Source organism: Oryctolagus cuniculus, chromosome 10 (assembly GCF_964237555.1).
Source record: "Oryctolagus cuniculus chromosome 10, mOryCun1.1, whole genome shotgun sequence".
In the NCBI taxonomy this organism is placed as follows: Eukaryota; Metazoa; Chordata; class Mammalia; order Lagomorpha; family Leporidae; genus Oryctolagus; species Oryctolagus cuniculus.
The window spans coordinates 20,745,286-20,763,467 of NC_091441.1; the positions used below are offsets into that span (position 1 = coordinate 20,745,286).

At 50.6% G+C, this 18,182-nt stretch overlaps 1 protein-coding gene across 6 annotated transcripts in view; it reads left to right on the plus strand.

Moving 5' to 3' along the window:
* The window catches only part of FECH (ferrochelatase), a 40,229-nt gene that overhangs the window by 20,236 nt on the left and 1,811 nt on the right, over positions 1 to 18,182 (plus strand). For 3 of the 6 annotated variants that reach the window (XM_002713647.5, XM_017344204.3, XM_051851186.2), the window contains 6 exons: positions 3,586 to 3,720; positions 6,184 to 6,290; positions 9,960 to 10,058; positions 13,955 to 14,062; positions 14,468 to 14,632; positions 17,772 to 17,831. In XM_002713647.5, coding sequence (XP_002713693.3) covers positions 3,586 to 3,720; positions 6,184 to 6,290; positions 9,960 to 10,058; positions 13,955 to 14,062; positions 14,468 to 14,632; positions 17,772 to 17,831 — 674 coding nt within the window. The remainder of the gene's footprint in view (positions 1 to 3,585; positions 3,721 to 6,183; positions 6,291 to 9,959; positions 10,059 to 13,954; positions 14,063 to 14,467; positions 14,633 to 17,771; positions 17,832 to 18,182) is intronic. The other 3 variants (XM_017344203.3, XM_070050122.1, XM_008261397.4) reach the window with 2 other exon arrangements.

Below are 18,182 nucleotides of genomic sequence, written 5' to 3' on the forward strand. Positions count from 1 at the left end.
ACAGAGTGAAAGAGCTCTTCCATTTACCAGTTCCACTCCCCAGATGGCTGCAATGGCCGGGGCTGGCCCAAGCCAAAGCCAGGAGCCAGGAGCTTCTTCCAGGTCTCCCATGTGGGTGGCAGGGGCTGAAACACTTGGGCCATCTTCCGCTATTTTTCCCAGGCCATTAGCAAGGAGTGGATCTGAAGTGGAGAAGCCGGGACTCGAACTGGCGCCCATATGGAATGCCAGCCCTGCAGGCATTCGCTGCACAGTTCTAACCTTTCTCTCGAAGACTCAGGTGCAAATCAGGCCTTGGAAATTCCGTGCATGTTAAGCCTGTGAAGTCGTGCTGTTTAAAATCGAGCTTCTGCGTCTTTTCTCGCCAGTGTTCATTGCACAGCCACTCTGCAGCACGTGTGGCTGGGCCTGTGACTCACGCTTTGGGCTCACGCCGGCCAGATGTGCTGCCTCCCAGGGCAGCACTAGGGCGGCCCTTCTCCCTCTCTGTGTCCTGCAAGGGGCAAGGGCGCATGGTGAGCAGTGCAGGCTCCTCAGGCCAGTCAGCCCCCGTCACCCGGTGCCTGGCCCCTTTTTCTAAACGCATGCGGCCGGGCTTCTTTAGAAAGCATTATCTGTCCATTCCAGAAGATTTTTCTCTCTCTCGCTTGAAAACACGTCCCCTGCCCCGCCTTTATCTGCAAGAGCAGCCTCTCCCCGTCTTAGCCTGCACGTGGGAGGGGCTCCTGGACACCAGGTTTTACACTGCGGCTTTCAAATACTGGACAGGGAGAAGGAAAAGGCGCAAAGCCCGCTGACCTGCAGGATCGGACACTGTCAGTCTGATAATTGTATTGTCTCGAAACAGATTAGAAAGCAATTTCTCGTGGCTTGCAAAGCCTCCGCTCTGATCACCGAGAGTTGCTTAAAAATGGACCTGATGGCATTGTGACAGCTGGCAGGTTTAGCATGAAGCACATAATCTTTGAGCTATCAGTCACTGGGAGTTTGTCCACGCTGTCACGTCCTCTGGTGCGTTTTAACTGTAATTTGTCATCCATCATACTCCTGCTTCCTCTTTCTGCAGTCCCCTGCCCAGGAGCCATGAGTCCAGTCATTGGTCCTGTGCAGAGACACCCCTCTCGTCTAACAACACTCTGCTTCTGCGCTTGGTAGTGAGTTCCATGATTTCTCAGCTCCCTGCACCAGGCGATGGGGGTGTCACCGTGTGGCCCTGTGTGTGCTCGTGTATGGTAAATGCCTCGGCTTTTCCTTCACTTACCCTGAATATCTCTTGCGACAGTTTTGAGTCACGTTCTCACTTGCAGCTGCTGCCAGGGCTTTGGATGTGACATCATCTTGGTTTCATTCTTTTTCTCGTTTTTTTTTTCAAGATTTTTTTATTTGAAGAGCAGAGACATAGAGAGGGAGAGGACAGAGACAGAGACACAGAGACCTCCTGTCCACTCGTTCACTCCCCAGATGGCTAAAACAGCCAGGGCTGGGCCAGGAGTCCACCCAGGTCTCCTACGTGGGTGCAGGGGTCCAAGTGCTTGGGCTGTCTTCCACCAGGCGCATCAGCAGCATGGTGGGTAAAGCCGCAGCCTGCAGTACTGGCATCCCATATGGGCGACGGTTTGAGTCCCGGCTGCTCCACTTCCGATCCAGCTCTCTGCTATGACCTGGGAAAGCAGAAGATGATGGCCCATGTCCTTGGGCCCCTGCACCTGTGTGGCAGATCCAGAGAAAGCCCCTGGCTCCTGGCTTTGGATCGGCGCAGCTCTGGCCATTGCAGCCAATTAGGGAGTGAACCAGCAGATGAAGGACCCCTCCCTGCCTCTCTCCCTGCATATCTCTCTCTCTCTCTCTCTCTCTCTCTCTCTCTCTGCCTCTCCTCTCTCTGTGTAACTGTGACTTAAAAAAAAGTGGAGCCTCCAGGATTTGAACCAGCACCCATATGGGATGCCCATCACAGGCAGCGTCATTGCCTGCTGTACCACAGCACTGGCCCCCTCACCCAGCATTTATATGATGAACTCTCAGCGTCATCCGGGAGCATACGGCACACACACTCCTGTGAAAAGGCTGGAAAACAAAAGCAGGTAACTTCAGGGAGCTTTCCATTTCAGGCTTTCATAAGTGCCGGCAACACTGTGTGATGTGGATGCTTTCCGGATGTAGGAAAGGAAGAAGTAGAGGATAGAGAAGATAGAAGAGGGGGTTGTCGAAGCCACAGGGGAAGGGACACAAGGATGTGCAGCAGGGTCGGGCCATTTAGGAGCCAAGAAAAACGACCTTAAATCTCCCGTGGGACCGCCAGTGTAAGCTTTGTTTTATATGTACTTGCAAAGAGGAGAGTCATTTTAATCCTTTGTTATCGGTAACCCTTTTTCCTATACCCCAGAGCTTTTACATGTGTTTTTACAAACAAGGTGACCTGGAATCTATGGGACCTGGGTGACAGGAGCACGCTACGGGTGTGGACGGAGCATGGGCCTTGTGGTGGGGGCCAAGTTACAGTTCCAGCTGACTGAGCAGACCCGTTAACTTTCAGAGTATCTATTTTCTCATCTGAAAAATGGAGGCTTAAATGAGAGAAAAAAGTAATGCAAATGTCTGCCACAGGGCTGGTGTTGTGGTGTAGTGGATGAAGCCAGCTCTGGTGCCAGTATCCCATATGGGCACCGGTTTGAATCCTGGCTGCTCCACTTCTGATCCAGCTCCCTGCTAATGCACCTGGGAAAGCAGTGAAGGATGGCCCAAATGCTTGGGCCCCTGCACCCATGTGGGAGACCCGGATGAGGCTCCTGGCTTCTGGCCGTGGCCTGGTTCAGCCCTGGCCATTGCAGCCATTTGGGGAATGAACCAGCTGATGGAAGACTTCTCTCTTGGTCTCTTTGTAGCTCTACCTTTCAAGTAAATAAATAAATCTTTAGAAGAGGAATTGTTTGCCCTGGTGTCCAGTACACCAGGGGAGGTTACACTTTAAGAGTGAGACGTAGGTGGCTAATGTTTGGCTTAGTGGTTAAGACACTGTGTCTCCTATTGGAGTACCTGGGTTTGAGACCCCGCTCTGACTTCAGCTTCCTGCTGATGGAGGCCCTGGGAGACAGTGATAATGGCTGGATTCCTGCCACCCAGGGGAGAGACCTGGACTGCATTCCCAGCTACCAGGTTGGCCCTGGCCCAGCCCTGACCATTGTGGGTATTTTGGGGAGTGAACCAATGCATGGAGTGATAGCTCACTCCCTCTCCACCCCCCCATCCTGAAATAAATAAACAAAAACTTAAAAACAAAAAAGTATTAGTTTTTTTCCCTCTCTTTTCTTGAGTCTGTCTTACTGCAGCCAAGAACAGAGAGTTAGGACAGAAACTTGGGTTTAAAAAGCCGCTGCGCTAAGCGGAGGGAGTGGATGGGATCAAATAGTGGCTGGAAGTCCACCCAGCAGCTGGAGAATGAGTGGGATCCAGGCTCTGCTCACATTACGGGCATCCCCGGAAGCCGGCTGTGCGGTTCTTTGTCCTGAGCATGCATTATGTTTGGTGACTGCAAGGAATCCATATAAAGACAAATGCTCTCTCCTTTCCCCGTGTGCCTCCTAATAGCTCCTCACAAATACTATATTGGATTCCGGTACGTCCATCCTTTGACGGAAGAAGCCATTGAAGAGATGGAGCGGGACGGCCTGGAGCGGGCGATTGCTTTCACCCAATACCCGCAGTACAGCTGCTCCACCACAGGTAAGCGCGCCCCTCTGGCAGCGGGAACGTGGTTCCGGCCCCAGCCCAAACAGCCAGGGAGCAAAGGAGAAATCACTCGCAATCTGAATGGCAAATGCAGCCTGTCTCCTTTAAACACGAGAGTTCAGGTCTGTCCATTTGAAGTCTCATGGTTCATCTGTCCCTTGAGTTATTGGCCAGTTGGCTGAGAATTACAAATGGTGGCGGGAAGGGGGTGGCAGCAAGCGAGCAGAGCTTCCCGCAGCCGGGTGATGGATCAGGCAGGAGCCCAAAGCCGCTTTCTCCGTTTGTCATCGGCCTTCTTGCCGTGGTTATTCTTGCTGGCGTAGCAAAGGCGCTAGCTGTTGAAATGGTGTGCGTATTCCCAGGAAGTATTGGTATTTGATTGTGCTTCCATCTGGAGTTCAACTGAAGCCCAGTTTGGGGTTTCTCTTGTGAGCCTGCCTCAGCGTTCCTGGCCTCGGACCGCGTGACTGCCCACTGTTCCCCGTGTGTTTACCTGGAGCTGGAGAACACGCAGCTTTGGCAGCCTGTGTGTCCTTACTTGCGGGTAGAGCATTCCCTGTCACCTCGGAATACATATGTCTGTTTGCATTCTGTTTCAAGAACCGAGAGCCAACATTTTATCCGCGGCGAGCCGACGTGGGGGTGTTGAGGCAGATCATTCCTCTAGTAGAGAAGGCCGTCCAGGCTTGTTAGGTGCCCGCAGGCTTTGCTGAGAGCGCCGATTAGAACAGCTGAGCTCTCCGCGCCCAGCAAGAGTTTGGAGTATGATTCCCTTTGGGCATGTACCTCTGTAACTCCACTAGACTACTGGACAGTGAGTGAGAGCTGAGGAATTTTTAAGCTATGCTTTCGCCTCGCTCCAGAAAGCCGCCTCAGCACGGAACCACCTGCCGTCACCGCGTGAGATGAGCTCCGGCGCCTGTTTCTGCAGCCAGGGGCCGGCCGTGGGGTCCGGCCCCGCCGCCCCTCACCGCGCGCTCAGAGCTTCCGTGTGCGCTCAGTTCTCTGTTGCATCTTGTCTTCACCTGCGAGCTGGGCGGGCCGAGGGAAGCACGTTTGTTCTTCGAGGCCCCAGAGTGCTGTTTATCTGCCGTGTCTTATCTGTGCTAGTGTGGCAGGGCCAGTGTGCTCTCTGCGCCTGTTGAAGGCCAATTTCTGTTCTATTTCCCCCGTCTTACTTACTTCTTGGTAGTTCGTTGCATGTTTCCGAGTCTCCCGAAAGAGCTCATGTATCTTCCCGAAGCCCTGTTGATCATCTGAAAACAGTATCCACCTGTAAACTGTGGTTTGCATTTCTGGAGAGATTATTTTTGAACCTTGAATGGACTCAATTTGGATTCTTCGGATTTACTGTGTTCTACTTGCCCACATGGAACCCATTTATTTTTTTTTCTTTTGAAAGTTGAGTCTTAGCCCAAGAGCACATTTGATTTGAAATATGGCTTTGCCCGACTAGCATTTTATGTTGGCCACCTAGCTGTTAGTCCTCACAGAGAATCGGTAGATTGGCGATGGGAGCATGGAGCCGTGCTGGGACTTGCCCTGTGGTAAGACTGGGGAAGAGGCACCACGTTAGGGTTGTGTTCACAAGACTAGGGTTTGGCCCAGTGCCCGCTCCTTTGGGGAAAAGTTGTGCTCTGTTGGCACCGTCTGCTCTCTTCAGGCTGGGAATTTTCATGATTTCTCTCACTTACACACAGAAGCTTTCTCGGATTCCCTCTAAGGATGGGGTGTCCACTGAGCTTATTCCTGGGGGGATGGTCATTTTGTGGAAGCAGATAAAACAGAGAGAGCTCATGGGAACCTCAGTAAGCTGCTCTCCTAAGCATGAGACCATTAGAAAGGCGGCGATAAATCTCTGCAACATGAAATATGTCTGCCTCCTAATATTAAGTAAAGGGGCCCCTGGATTTTGAGGATATGGGATTGTACCTACACTGAGATTACAACTTTGTAAAAGAAAACCACTATAAAAAATCACAGACAATGACTGTGCTGGGATAAAACATTAGTGGTATGACTAGCTGGCTGGGCTAATGGCTGGCTTGCTTTTTTTTTTTTCATTTCTTCCCCCATCCCTTGCATTTTCTGTGATGGGGTTGATCACCTTCATGGTGGGAAGAAAATGTTTAGCATACTTTCAGTTGTGAAGATTTGGTCCTTGCAAATAGCAGCCGCTTCTCTCTCATCAATCCACGGCCATCGCGTCTCTCACTAGAAATGGTCTCAGGAATCTTTGAGCATCGGTCGAAATTGATTGGGTTTTCGTGACCTTCATTTGTAGGGTAGGTAGATCTATATGCATTGTAAGGTTCTGGAATGATTGCTCTTAGACTGTTGCAGCACAGGAGATGTCGCCTACTTTGAACTTGTAATTACTGCCTTACTAGTGTGGTTTTTACTTCACCACGATCGGAATGCATCTACTAAGTGCCCCCCCCCCCCCATATGTTTCAGGCAGCAGCTTAAATGCAATTTACAGATACTACAACGGCGCAGGCAAGAAGCCTGCCATGAGGTGGAGCACTATTGACAGGTGGCCCACACACCCCCTCCTCATCCAGGTGAGTCAGCCGCTGCCCTGGGTTTGTGACATCCTCTGAGCCTTACTGTCCTTGGACTTAAATTATGTGCTGGGGATTTTGAAAAAGTAGCAGATTCATAACTGATGACAAAAAGAGAGGAAGATGAAGATGAAATGTTTGCCCTCTTTTCTTTCTTCAGATTAACGCTGATAGTTCCAAGCCGTAACAAAATTCTCTTTTAGAAAGTGTCGTGTTTCCTAGGACCAGGAGAGTGTTAGAGATTCTGCATGGTGTTTCAGCTCACACACACTCACAGACTGGAATGAATGAAATCCTCTATTTTGTAACTCTTTTAAAATGACAAAGATTTTTTAAGGGAAATGTAAAGGTATGTATGTATTATGAGACGTGAAAGCAAATTTAACATTTCAATTGAGAAAGTTTCAAAGACTTAGAAAATTGTAATTTCTTCTATACAATTTATTTTATATATAATATAAATGAATCAGTGCTTGATTTTAGAAGAATCAGGCGTACAACTGTAAAGTCAGAAGTTTTGGTGTTATTTTGTTCTTTGCATGAAAGTGGAGCTGGTAAAATATTGCCCTAAATCCTGCAGACAGTTTCCTTCTGTAGGAGAAACGCTAAGCGGTTTGGTCTCATCCTGCTTGCTTTCCCCCTGTACATCCTCTGACTACGTGCTTAAAACCCGTGGCCACGAGGTGGCGCTAGACATCACTAAAAGAAGGCCGCTCTCGCGGGAGCGGACAATGAGCCTCAGGCAAGGGAAGGGTTAACGCCCGGGTTGAAACCCAGTTTTAAGTGGAAAGTGGAACGCGGGAAGCTGCCCTCGGGATGGGTGTGGATGTGGGCCCGGCGGCCCGGGAGCAGAGCCGGCCGACATGTGGTAGCGGAACGGAGGGTCTGCAGAGCATCTGCCTGCCCTGATGGAGTGAGTAATTAGATCTGCATTAAAATGCAGCCTTTGAAAAGGGGGAAGCCGGAGACGGGAAGGTCTCTTCACTGAGGAAGTCTCTGTTCGGGAAATGAAAGGGACTTTAGAGGCATTTGTCTGCCCGCCTGGCCCGCGTGATGGACGGCTCTGAGAGGCGGGGCCCCTTTCCTTCTGCGGAGGGGCTGCGGACAGCCCCGCAGCTGGGCAGGGGGCGACTGCAGCGGCCGCCCGCGCCCTGCAGAGAGGAGAAATGCTCCCCTCTGCCTGAGACGGGTCTCCCTCTCGCTCAGTAAAGAAGCAAAGCCAACACTGCAGTTTTTAACCGACGCTTCTGCCCGGTGTGAGCAGGAATCGGCCAGCGCCGCCCCTGCACGGCCGGCGGGAGGTCCAGCACCTGTGTCAGCCTTGCCCTGGGCCTGCTTGTCCAGGCCAGTGTCTGCGCTCCTGAGCGACCGCCGGAAAATGCTGTTTCCAGCTGTCTCCCGGACCCTCACTGCGCTTCGGTGCGCAGATCTTAAATTCCGAAGGAGGAACTTGGCTCTGAGCACCACGTGGGCCTCAGGGCATTCGTTTCCCAGATTTCGAGGCCTCTGGCAGGGTGAGTGCCATGTAGGGCTGTTAGGGGACAGTATGCTCCCTGTCTTGTAGACTGAGCATCGCTCTGTCAAAGTACCTGCACGGGCACGCCACTCTGGCTCCCAGAAGAGATCCTTTACTTTTTATTTATGTTTTAAAGGTTTTTTTAGATTTATTTTATTTATTTGAAAGGCAGAGTTACAGAGAGAGGTAGAGACAGAGAGAGAGAGAGAGAGAGAGGGAGAGAGAGGTCTTCCATCTGCTGGTTCACTCCCCAGATGGCCGCAAGGGCTGGAGGCTGCACCGATCTGAAGCCAGGAGCCAGGAGCTTCTTCAGGGTCTCCCACTTGGGCACAGTGGCCAAGAACTCGGGCAATCTTCTACTGCTTTCCCAGGCCATCGCAGAGAGCTGGATGGGAAGAAGAGCAGCCAGGACCAGAACTAGTGCCCATATGGGGATGCCAGCACTTCAGGCTAGAGCTTTAACCCACTGCACCCCAGCTCTGGCCCCAGAGTGATCCTTTATAATTGACAAAAGCCTTGGCATTCAGAAGTAGTTTCAGACATGCAGAAAAGTACAAGGTTAGGAGTTGTATAAGGAACGCTGGCCTGTCCCTTACCTATATTCACATAGTATCAATATATGTCCGCCTTGCTCTATCATTTGCATGCTCTGTGTGTGTGTGTGTGTGTACACATAGTTTTTTTTCTAACCCTTTGCAGAGTATATGTAAATACACCACACACTCTGTCTCACCACCCTCTATAGGTACTTGAGTGTGTGCTTTTTAAAAAAAGATCAGGGGTGTTCACTTACACAGCCTCAGTACAACACTCACCTGGGTGCACTCCACACTGATGCTGACTTTTATCTACTTGGTGCCCATATTCCAGCTTTCTCAGTTGACCCATCACTGTCCGCTGTAGCATTTTCTTTTCTTTTCTCTCTCTCTCTCTCTCTCTCTTTTTTTTTTTTTTTTTTTTGATTTATTTATTTGAAAGGTAGAGTTACAAAGAGAAGAGAGAGATCTTCCATCTGCTGGTTCACTCCCCAAATGGCTGCAGTGGACTGAAGCCAGGAGCCAGGAGCTTCCTCCAGGTCGCCCATGTGGGTGCAGCATCCTCGCTGCTTTCCCAGGCACGTTAGGGAGCGGAAGAGGAAGCGAAGCAGCCAGGACTCGAACCAGCGCCTGGAAGGGATGCCCACGCTGCAGGCTGAGGCTTAACCTGCTGCACCACAGCCACAACCCAGGCCCCTTAGCATTTTCTTTGTAAGTTAAGTGACAAAGAAAGATTAAAGTGGAAGATGAAAGGAAGCCCCTTCAGATCTGGCCTTTCAGCACCTGGCGGCATGAGCCGCTGAGTGCCAGCAATGCGGAGGGAGTTCACTGCTCTGATGGACGGAGGCCTGGGGGAGGAGGCCGGACCTGTCGTGGCCCAAGTTCACAGATGCGGCTGACCGGACCTGTCGTGACCCAAGTTCACAGATGCGGCTGACCGGACCTGTCGTGACCCAAGTTCACAGATGCGGCTGACCGGACCTGTCGTGACCCAAGTTCACAGATGCGGCTGACTGGGCCTGTCGTGACCCAAGTTCACAGATGCGGCTGACTGGGCCTGTCGTGACCCAAGTTCACAGATGCGGCTGACCGGGCCCCTGAGCCCTCACGCCGTTTCCCCTCTCCACTGACTGGGGGCCGCCTGGCCGGTCATCTGCTCTCGCGAGCTTGCTGTGAAGAACGAGAAGGAAGAGGCTGTAAAAATAGATGGGTGTCTTCCCCTTCCCCTGCTATATCTGGCTCGCGGCTCCTAGCCGGCTGCGCTTGAAAGCCAGACCGCAGAAGGCTCTGGAAGACCCGGAGCTGCCTTCCTGCTCGCGGAGCGGCTCCTGCTTCCCATCTGGAAGTGTGCCGTGGCCCTCCCGAGGGGAAGCCCAGCCCAGCCTGCATTTGCCCGGAGCCATTAGCGAGCTTCAGACTTTCCCATCAAATTCCCCAGGCCCTGAACCCCTTCGGATCCATTCTGATGATGAACCCGAGCAGAGACTGCACTGGTTGCCATTGTGAGAATAGAGAGACTTCCAGGTTCCGAGGGGTGCGCTGAGATTTGTGGTGAAGCTCTCGTAAAAAAAAAAAAAAATTTTTTTTCCTTCCATTTTTTTCTTCCCATTCCCACAGTGCTTCGCAGACCACATTCTGAAGGAACTGGACCGCTTTCCCCCGGAGAAGCGAAGCGAGGTGGTCATCCTGTTCTCCGCACACTCCCTGCCGATGTCAGTAAGTGAGGGTCGCCTGCTGGGAGAGGCCTGGGGGGCCTCCCTTTCCAATGGGGAATGCAAACCCCAGGGCAAGGATGAACCCCCAATTTCCAGACTTAACACCACCTACCTCTTAAAGCTTCATACCAATGAATTCAAATTATATTATTCCAAGTAGATTTTTTGTCTTTCTTTTTCTTAATTATCTTAATGGCAACTTGAAGATGCATTCATTTATAATAGTTTCCGGGGGACTGGCGTATTGGCCCATGCTGGCATTCCATAATTTCTGAACCTGCTCCCTATTTATGGCCTAGGAAAGCAGTAGAAGGTGGTTCAAGTATTTGAGCCCCCCTGACACCATGTGGGAGACCCAGAAGAAGCTCCTGGCTTTGGCCTGGTCCAGTCCCAGCCATTGTGGCCATTTGAGTGGTGAGCCAGTAGATGGAATACCCCTCTCTCTGTCTTTCCCACTCTCTCTGTAACTCAGCCTTTCAAATAAATACATAAATAAATCTGTTTTTTTAAATCAGAGCTTCAAGTAAGTGGGACGGTTAACTACAGACTGCTTCTGCCTGCCCTGCTGAAGCCCAGCCTGGTGCCTAGTGTTTGAGTGGCGCAGTCGCCATTCAGACCAAGCCTTCAGTCCCCTCTGCTCGCCCTCAGCACTGGACAGGAGCTGTTTGAATTCCACGTTCAAACCAAACATCCACACCGTGCCAAGTGATTGTCGAGTGTACCCAGTTGTGACCAGGTCGGTCATTAGCATACCACATTCGCTAAGACGCAGGACGACACGCTGTGAATCAGTAACCAGTTCCTTCAGCGTGGGACTGGTCTGTGTTCTACAAACATCGCCTTCCACACAGGAAGGGTGCGGAATGAGGTTCTCTTAGGTGGGATTAATCAGCGCCAGGGGCCCCTCTTCTTTCTGCTCCCTCCCGCCACATGGTGGTCGTCAGGGATGACCTGTGTGCACTTCCCCACACCTGCACCTTAACCAAGCAGACAGTGGCTGCTTGGGAAGCAGGCCCTGGACACAAGTTTCTTGTTCTGGGAGCTTGCCTGTTTCATGTCAGCAAGCTCCTACCTCCTCTTTCCTGGTGCTATCACACCCCTTCTCCCACCCTGTCCTCATCCTCTGCCTGCCCAGGCCAGGCCTGTGTTGCTCTAAGGGCTGCTCCCCTGTGGGGCAGGAGGAAACCCCTGAAGGGTCCTGGTGCCACCCTTGGCCTCCAGCCCTCTGGCCCTCTCCTGCTCCCAGGGGGTTATGGGAGAGACTCTGGAGTGCAGTGAAGTCACAGGGCTGAGCACTGTGGAGACGGGGGTGGGGAGAAGCCCGGCCTAGCTCGCTCTTTTCCTGCGTTGCTTCTAGTGACTTTAAAAAAAAAAAAAAAAAAAACTTATTTATTTATTTGAAAGTCAGAGTTACACAGAGAGAGAAGGAGAGACAGAGAGAAAGGTCTTCCATCCATTGGTTCACTCCCCAGTTGGCCGCAATGGCCAGAGCTGCATCAATCCAAAGTCAGGAGCCAGGAGCTTCTTCCGAGTCTCCCACACGGATACAGGGGCCCAAGCACTTGGGCCATCTTCCGCTGCTTTCCCAGGCCATAGCAGAGAGCTGAATCAGAAGTGGAGCAGCCGGGATTCAAACTGGTGCCCATATGGGGTGCCAGTACTGCAGGCAGTGACTTTACCTGCTATGCCACAGGGCTAGCTAGCCCCATCTAGCAGCATTTTAAAAAAGATCTACATATTTACTTGAAAGACAGAGTTACAGAGAGAGAGAGAGAGAGGCAAAGAGAGATAGCTTTCACCTGCTGGTTCACTCCCCAAATGGCCCTAACAGCCAGGGCTGGGCCAGGCCAAAGCCAGGAGCCAGCAGCTTCTTCTGGGTCTCCCATGTTTGTGCAGGGGCCCAAGGACTTGGACTATCCTCCACTGCTTTCCTAGGCTCATTTAAAGGGAGCCAGATTGGAAGTAGAGCAGCTGAGACTCACCAGTGCCCATATAGGATGCTGGCACTGCAGGTGGTGGCTTAACACGCCGTGCCACAGCACCAGCCCCTCTCGTGGGTTTTTAGACTTCTCTTTGGAAATCACTTAAAAGATGTATTTATTTATTTGAAAGGCAGAATGAGACAGAGAGAGAGAATCTTCCATCCACTGGTTCATTCCCCAAATGGCTGCAACAGTGGGGGCTGGGCCAGGCCAAAGCCAAGAGCCTGGAACTCCATCTGGGTCTCTCATGTGGGTGGCAGGGGCTCAAGTACTTGGGCCATCTTCTGCTGCCTTCCCAGGTGCATTCTGGGAGCTGGATCAGAAGAGGAGCAGCCGGGACTTGAACCAGCACCCATATGGGATGCTGGCCTCTCAGGCCCCTGAAAATCACTTACAGACTTCCAGAAAAGTGGCTATGAGAGTACAGAGTGTTCCCCCACCCCCTCTGCCATCTTGCCTTGGCATAGTACAGTTATCATAATGCAGAAATGAATGAGTGCTGTTACAGGCCTGTTAACTAAACTCCCAGCCTGTATTTAGATTTCATTCATTTCCCAGGAAAGCCCCTTTCCCTCCCAGAATCCAGTGCAGGGGCTGTCATGCATCTGGTTGTCTGGCCTCCTCGGCCACACGTGCCTCCCTCCCCTCGATACTGTTGAAGAGTCGTTCTGCCCCGTGTCAGTGGCCCGGCAGCGCCATTTGGACCTGTCTGATGTTTGCTCGTGACGAGGCTGCTGCTGTGCCTTGCCGGCTGGAGCAGCACTGCACTGTTTTGCCGACTTTGCTGCTGGAGATGTGACCCTGGGCCGCTTGTGGCGGGTGGAGACTGCGGCATTTGTCCATTTTAAAACCATTCTTCTTCTCCTCTTAGTTAACAGTCTCTTGGAGGAGATCCGTTGAGACTATGCTATGCAAATATTTTGTTATTCCTCAAGCTTCTACCACTGATTTTGGCCTCCTTTTGGGGGTCTTATCTGTAATAGTATAACTGTGCTTCCTAATGACAACATTTTATTTCCTGCCTTCCCCATATGTGTGTGCTTATAATGGCTTTTTAAATAACCACTGGCAATAACAGTATCGTTTGTCAACACTCATTTCAGTAACCCTTATTGAGCACCTGTGTTCCAAGAACTGTTGTGTCCACCCTCATAGGATATGGGAACGGAGAAAACAGAAGAAAATCTTAGTCTTTGGAGAGCAGGCGGGAAAGATAATAAGCACAGCATAAGAAAATAGTGTGGAAGATTAGGAGGCAGTGGGTGTTACAGGACAAAGTCAAGCAGGGTAGGTAGGGGGTTAGGGAGTCAGGACCCAGCTAAATACTAAAGCAGATAAAAAGAATTTGTTGCGACCTCCTTGTGGGTGCCAGCAAGGTGTCCTGTCAGGAACATGATGCACGCATCCACAGGCACATGGTGTTTGCCCACAGTCCACGGCCGTGGGAAGAGAGGGGAGAGAAAATGGAAGTAGAAGACATAGGTCACACTGCTATACCCAAACCGTGTGCTTCTCCTCATTCCACTGGTGTTTGCCGTAAACTCAGCAGTTCTTGCTATAAAGTCACCCACCCATGGGACTCCCGGGGCAGGAATTCACATTGCACGTTGACTCTCCCTGCCCTGCAGGCGAGGAGGGTGGGGAAGACCCTGTGAGTCTACCACAAATGATGCAGCACGTAGACTTCTCCCCTTCTTAGGGCCTCGGCGATGCCAGAGTGCCTTGCTCTCCTTTGGCCAGTGAAGAACTGAGCTAAGGATGCGTGTTGTTTGAGCTGGGGTCACAGTGTTATTCAGACAAGAGGCAAAAAGGGAGGACCGTGGGCCAGGGCCCACATCTCACTATGCGGCTGTAGGCTTTTGGAGCCCCTCATGGCTCTCGCCACTCAGCACCCAATGCGTCTTTGTTGTTGCAGGTGGTCAACAGAGGGGACCCCTATCCTCAGGAGGTGGGTGCCACTGTGCACAGAGTCATGGAGCGGCTGGGTTACTCCAACCCCTACCGGCTGGTTTGGCAGTCCAAGGTGGGTGGCTTCCCCGCGCTTGCGGGCTGCCAGCTCCTTTGGGAAAGGCTGTGGGAGGGCTTGGTAAAATCCTAGGATTTGGCTTTGTCTGTAGACAGGTGTTCTGTCACCTGATTGTTTGCCCGTGGGTAGAAAAGCTCTGCCAGCAAGTCGGACAGCAGGGGAAATCAGACGCCTGGTTCAGTTCCACTGGTTGAAGATTTCATTTTCAGTTGTAATGCAAGAAATCGCTACTTATTTATCTGGGACCACCTTCTAGAAGGATTGTGCTTCCATGCATTAATACCAGAAGTCAGCCAACCAGGTGGAAGGGCGGCTCCCTCTCCTGCCGGACCCGTGTGTGTGCAGTGGCGGGCCAGAGCCACACCGGGAAGGCAGCGCACTTACACCTCTCCTTTCTCGCAGGTTGGTCCCATGCCCTGGCTGGGGCCTCAGACGGACGAGACCATCAGAGGGCTCTGTGAGAGGGGCAGGAAGAACATCCTCCTGGTTCCCATTGCATTTACCAGTGACCACATCGAGACGCTGTACGAGCTGGATATCGAGTACTCGCAGGTCTTAGCCAAGGAGGTAGATGCACCTGTCTGGCTTATTGATCCCATCGTGATTTAAGGAGGAAGCTGCCTTGGCAGCTCCTCATGGTGTCATCCCAAAATCCCGTTTCCTCTGTGTGCCTGGGTGTGCCTGCGTGCCTTGTTCAGGATCATCTCAGCACATGGCGGCTAGTGCCACCTCAGCAGCGGGAGACACATTTGTGCCTTTGGGTAGCTCTAGTCAGCATCATTTCATTTTGTCATTTGAGTCACTGTACAAATTGAACATAATGATACCTACAGTTCTTTACGAAAAAAGCATTGTCCTCACCAGTTCAGAGGCATTGTTCTCTAATCCCCTTTCTTGGCCTAAGCCAGCCACGTCCTTTTCTTGGGACTACAGCACTGCTTCTCACTGGGCTTCCAGGCATACGGGAGTCATTTGTGATTTAAGAGATGAGCACGGAATGAACACGGAAGCTGCGTGTGATGTGATTTCTCTGACCCGTTTTATGCACTCACTTAATTAGCTCTCCGTTACTGGGTTGTGATCAATCTGATTATTGAAATAACAGATACCGTATCCCAGGTGTCTTGTGATACAAGATGGATGTGGATTCTCACCCGGGGTAGAGAAAAACTATTGCTCACCTATCTCAGGGCCTCTGGGAGCCAGCCCGAAACCTGCATTGCATTTACGGCTTTGTCTCTGTGGGAAGTGCGCAAATGCCGGGAGCCGAGAAGCCAACTCCTGGCCCTGGTCTTTCCGTGCATGATTGATGAAGACCTGGCCTCGAAGGATGCTGCCCCCTCTCTGGGCCTGGGTGGCAGGTGCAGGGCAGGGCAGAGAGAGGCGGGGGGAGCTCTTGAGCTGGTCCCTGAGCCCCCAGTCTTTGTATGTGCATGCCAGTCATCAATCAAACATCAAGGAAGTTAGGGAGTCCCTAAATTACTTGTCGGTGGTTCTGGTAAAGGATTTTCAGGCCAGTTGTAATTGGCTAGGACGAGGTTAGAGTGTTGCCTGTGGGTTTCACTTAATGATGCCTGCCGTGTCCCATCCTGACCTTGGCTAATTGTGAGCCTAAGAGGACGCCAGGGAGAATCCATCTCAGCCCAGTGTTTGGAAGGTGAATTTCTGTCTATATCGAGGGAGAGTTCACATTCATTCATATCAGTAAATCCAGGTTATCCTTAAGTCCTCAGAGGGAGAATCTGTGATGAATAAATTAGTCCACATAGTAAAGAAAACCACCTCGCCACAATGTATTCCGTTGTTTTGATGGGACACTATGGCATGTGTACAACCACTGCCTAACTTTAAAAAGTTCTTTGAATTCCTTCCCCTCCCAAATAGAAGTAAATGGGAAGAATAAAGATCTCAGACACTTCAGAGGATATCGGGGAGACAATGCACTCATGATCTTACCCCTCAGAGGTAACATCTGTTAGGATTTGGGTAAAAGTGGGTCCCCTTTTCCTTCTGAATGTGTGTGTACTTTAACAGAAATGGCATTCTCCCACACACGTAACAAAATGGTATTTTATCCACCCTGGCTTGTAAGCTTTTTCTCTTCCTTAAAGATATACTGTAGACCCAAAGCAATAAATATACTTAGACCTATGTAATTTTTTAAAAATCTGATTAATAGATGTCTAAAATATTTATAATTTTTGATGTATTTTAGATTTATTTTATTTATTTGATAGAGTTACAGAGTGAGAGGTACAGCCAGAGAGAGGGAGAGAGAGGTCTTGCATTCCACTAGTTCACTCCCTAAATGACTGCAACAGCCAGAGCTGAGCTGATCTGAAGCATGGAGCCAAGAGCTTCTTCCAGGTCTCTACGTGAGTGCAGGGGCCCAAGGAGTTGGGCCATATTCTACTGCTTTCTCAGCATAGCAGGGAGCTGGATCGGAAGTAGAGCAGTCAGGACTCGAACCGGCGCCCATGTGGGATGCCAGCACTGCAGGCTGGGGCTTTAACCTGCTGTACCATGGCGCCGACCCCTAAGGTTTTTTAATAGCCACATAAAAGTTGTACATAGTTATGTGATGTTTTTATACATGTATAGACTACGTAATGTCCCATCAGGATGAACATGTCTGTCTTCAGACAGTCAGCATTTCTTCATAGGGAAAACATCCGGAGTCCTTGGAGTGTTTCTTTGAGAGAAACACGCAGTACGTCGTCATCTGTACGCCCCACGACAGAACCCTGTCACGCATCATTCTGTAATGCGTTTTCCGTTTCACCTTTCCAGCTATTTGATTAGGGCGGATTCCCGAGATTGGAATTTCACGTTGACACATACTTTCCCGGATTGCCCTCCAGCAATGTACTCCCCACTACTCGCCTGGCAGCCGTGCTGGGTGCTAGACGGGGCCCTTTGCAGACACGGGCACCCCGCTGTGACCCTCGCTTCTGTGACTGTTAAGATGCAGCCTCTTCTTTAGCTGAGATCCATGGGCTTGCGGACTCGCAGATTTCCCCACCCAGATTCTTGATGTTCATGCTGATCTAAGAGATACAGCATTGACAGGCTGTCAGCGAGAAAGGGCCAAAAAGGATCCTAACCGCCTGAGTAATTACAGTTAGGTGGGGTGGTTTTCAGTTATTTGAGGAATAATAACTTGCTGGTTTTTGGAGAGAGGAGCAGATACTGAAATGATCATCAGATTTTTTATTTTGCATTTTTCTCTGTAACAACTCACCTCTGAATTGGATCCAATCTAGGCTTGGTATACATTTGATAATCCACAAATTAATTTACTTCATTTAGCACTTGGGATCAAAGTAAGTAGGGAAACAAACTTAAGCAATATTCTACTTAGCAGAGTCTGTTAAAAGTAGAGTAGAAAAGCAGACAAAAAAACAGAGCAATCCACTATTTAAATTACTTGAGAAGTCCATCAGCTGTGACCTCAGACGCCAAGCCGGCGTGGGCAGGTGAGGGGCTGGGGAAGGACAGAAGTGAGGAGCCGCTGATGGTAGGGGAACCAGCCCAGGCGCTGGGCCGAGACTGCTCTCAGCGCAGAGCAGGGCGTGAACACTGAAGTCACCCTTGAGTTGTGTATGTGTTTATGTTTTTGTAGCAGTTTCTTTTGGAAAAAAAACAAACAAACAAAAAGAAAATAAAACGTGTTTGTGTTTTTCCTCTCTTTTCTCATTTGATTCAGTGTGGAGTTGAAAACATCAGAAGAGCAGAGTCTCTTAATGGAAATCCGCTGTTCTCTAAGGTATCTGTAGTGCTGCAACCGCTTTAGTATAACATGCTGGAGAGTAATCCTCTGAGAAGCTCCCGCAGAATATTGGTTTTCTCTCATATTAGAACATTTGGAGTTCCAATTAATTACAAAAATAAAATCGAATTCCTTATCTGCTCACTCTTTTTCCTTCAGAGAGCCCCCATTTTCTTATTTCTACGCACCTGTGACTGCGTCTCATTTACAGTCTGCTTTGCAGAGCAAAGGTTGAGTGGGCGGGGCGGGAGGATTCTGTTTCTTAGAAATCTCTAACTTTCTCGAAGCCGAGGATCCTAGGAAAGGACGCAGTTCAGAAGCTTCCCAACGCAGATGAAAGGGACCCCC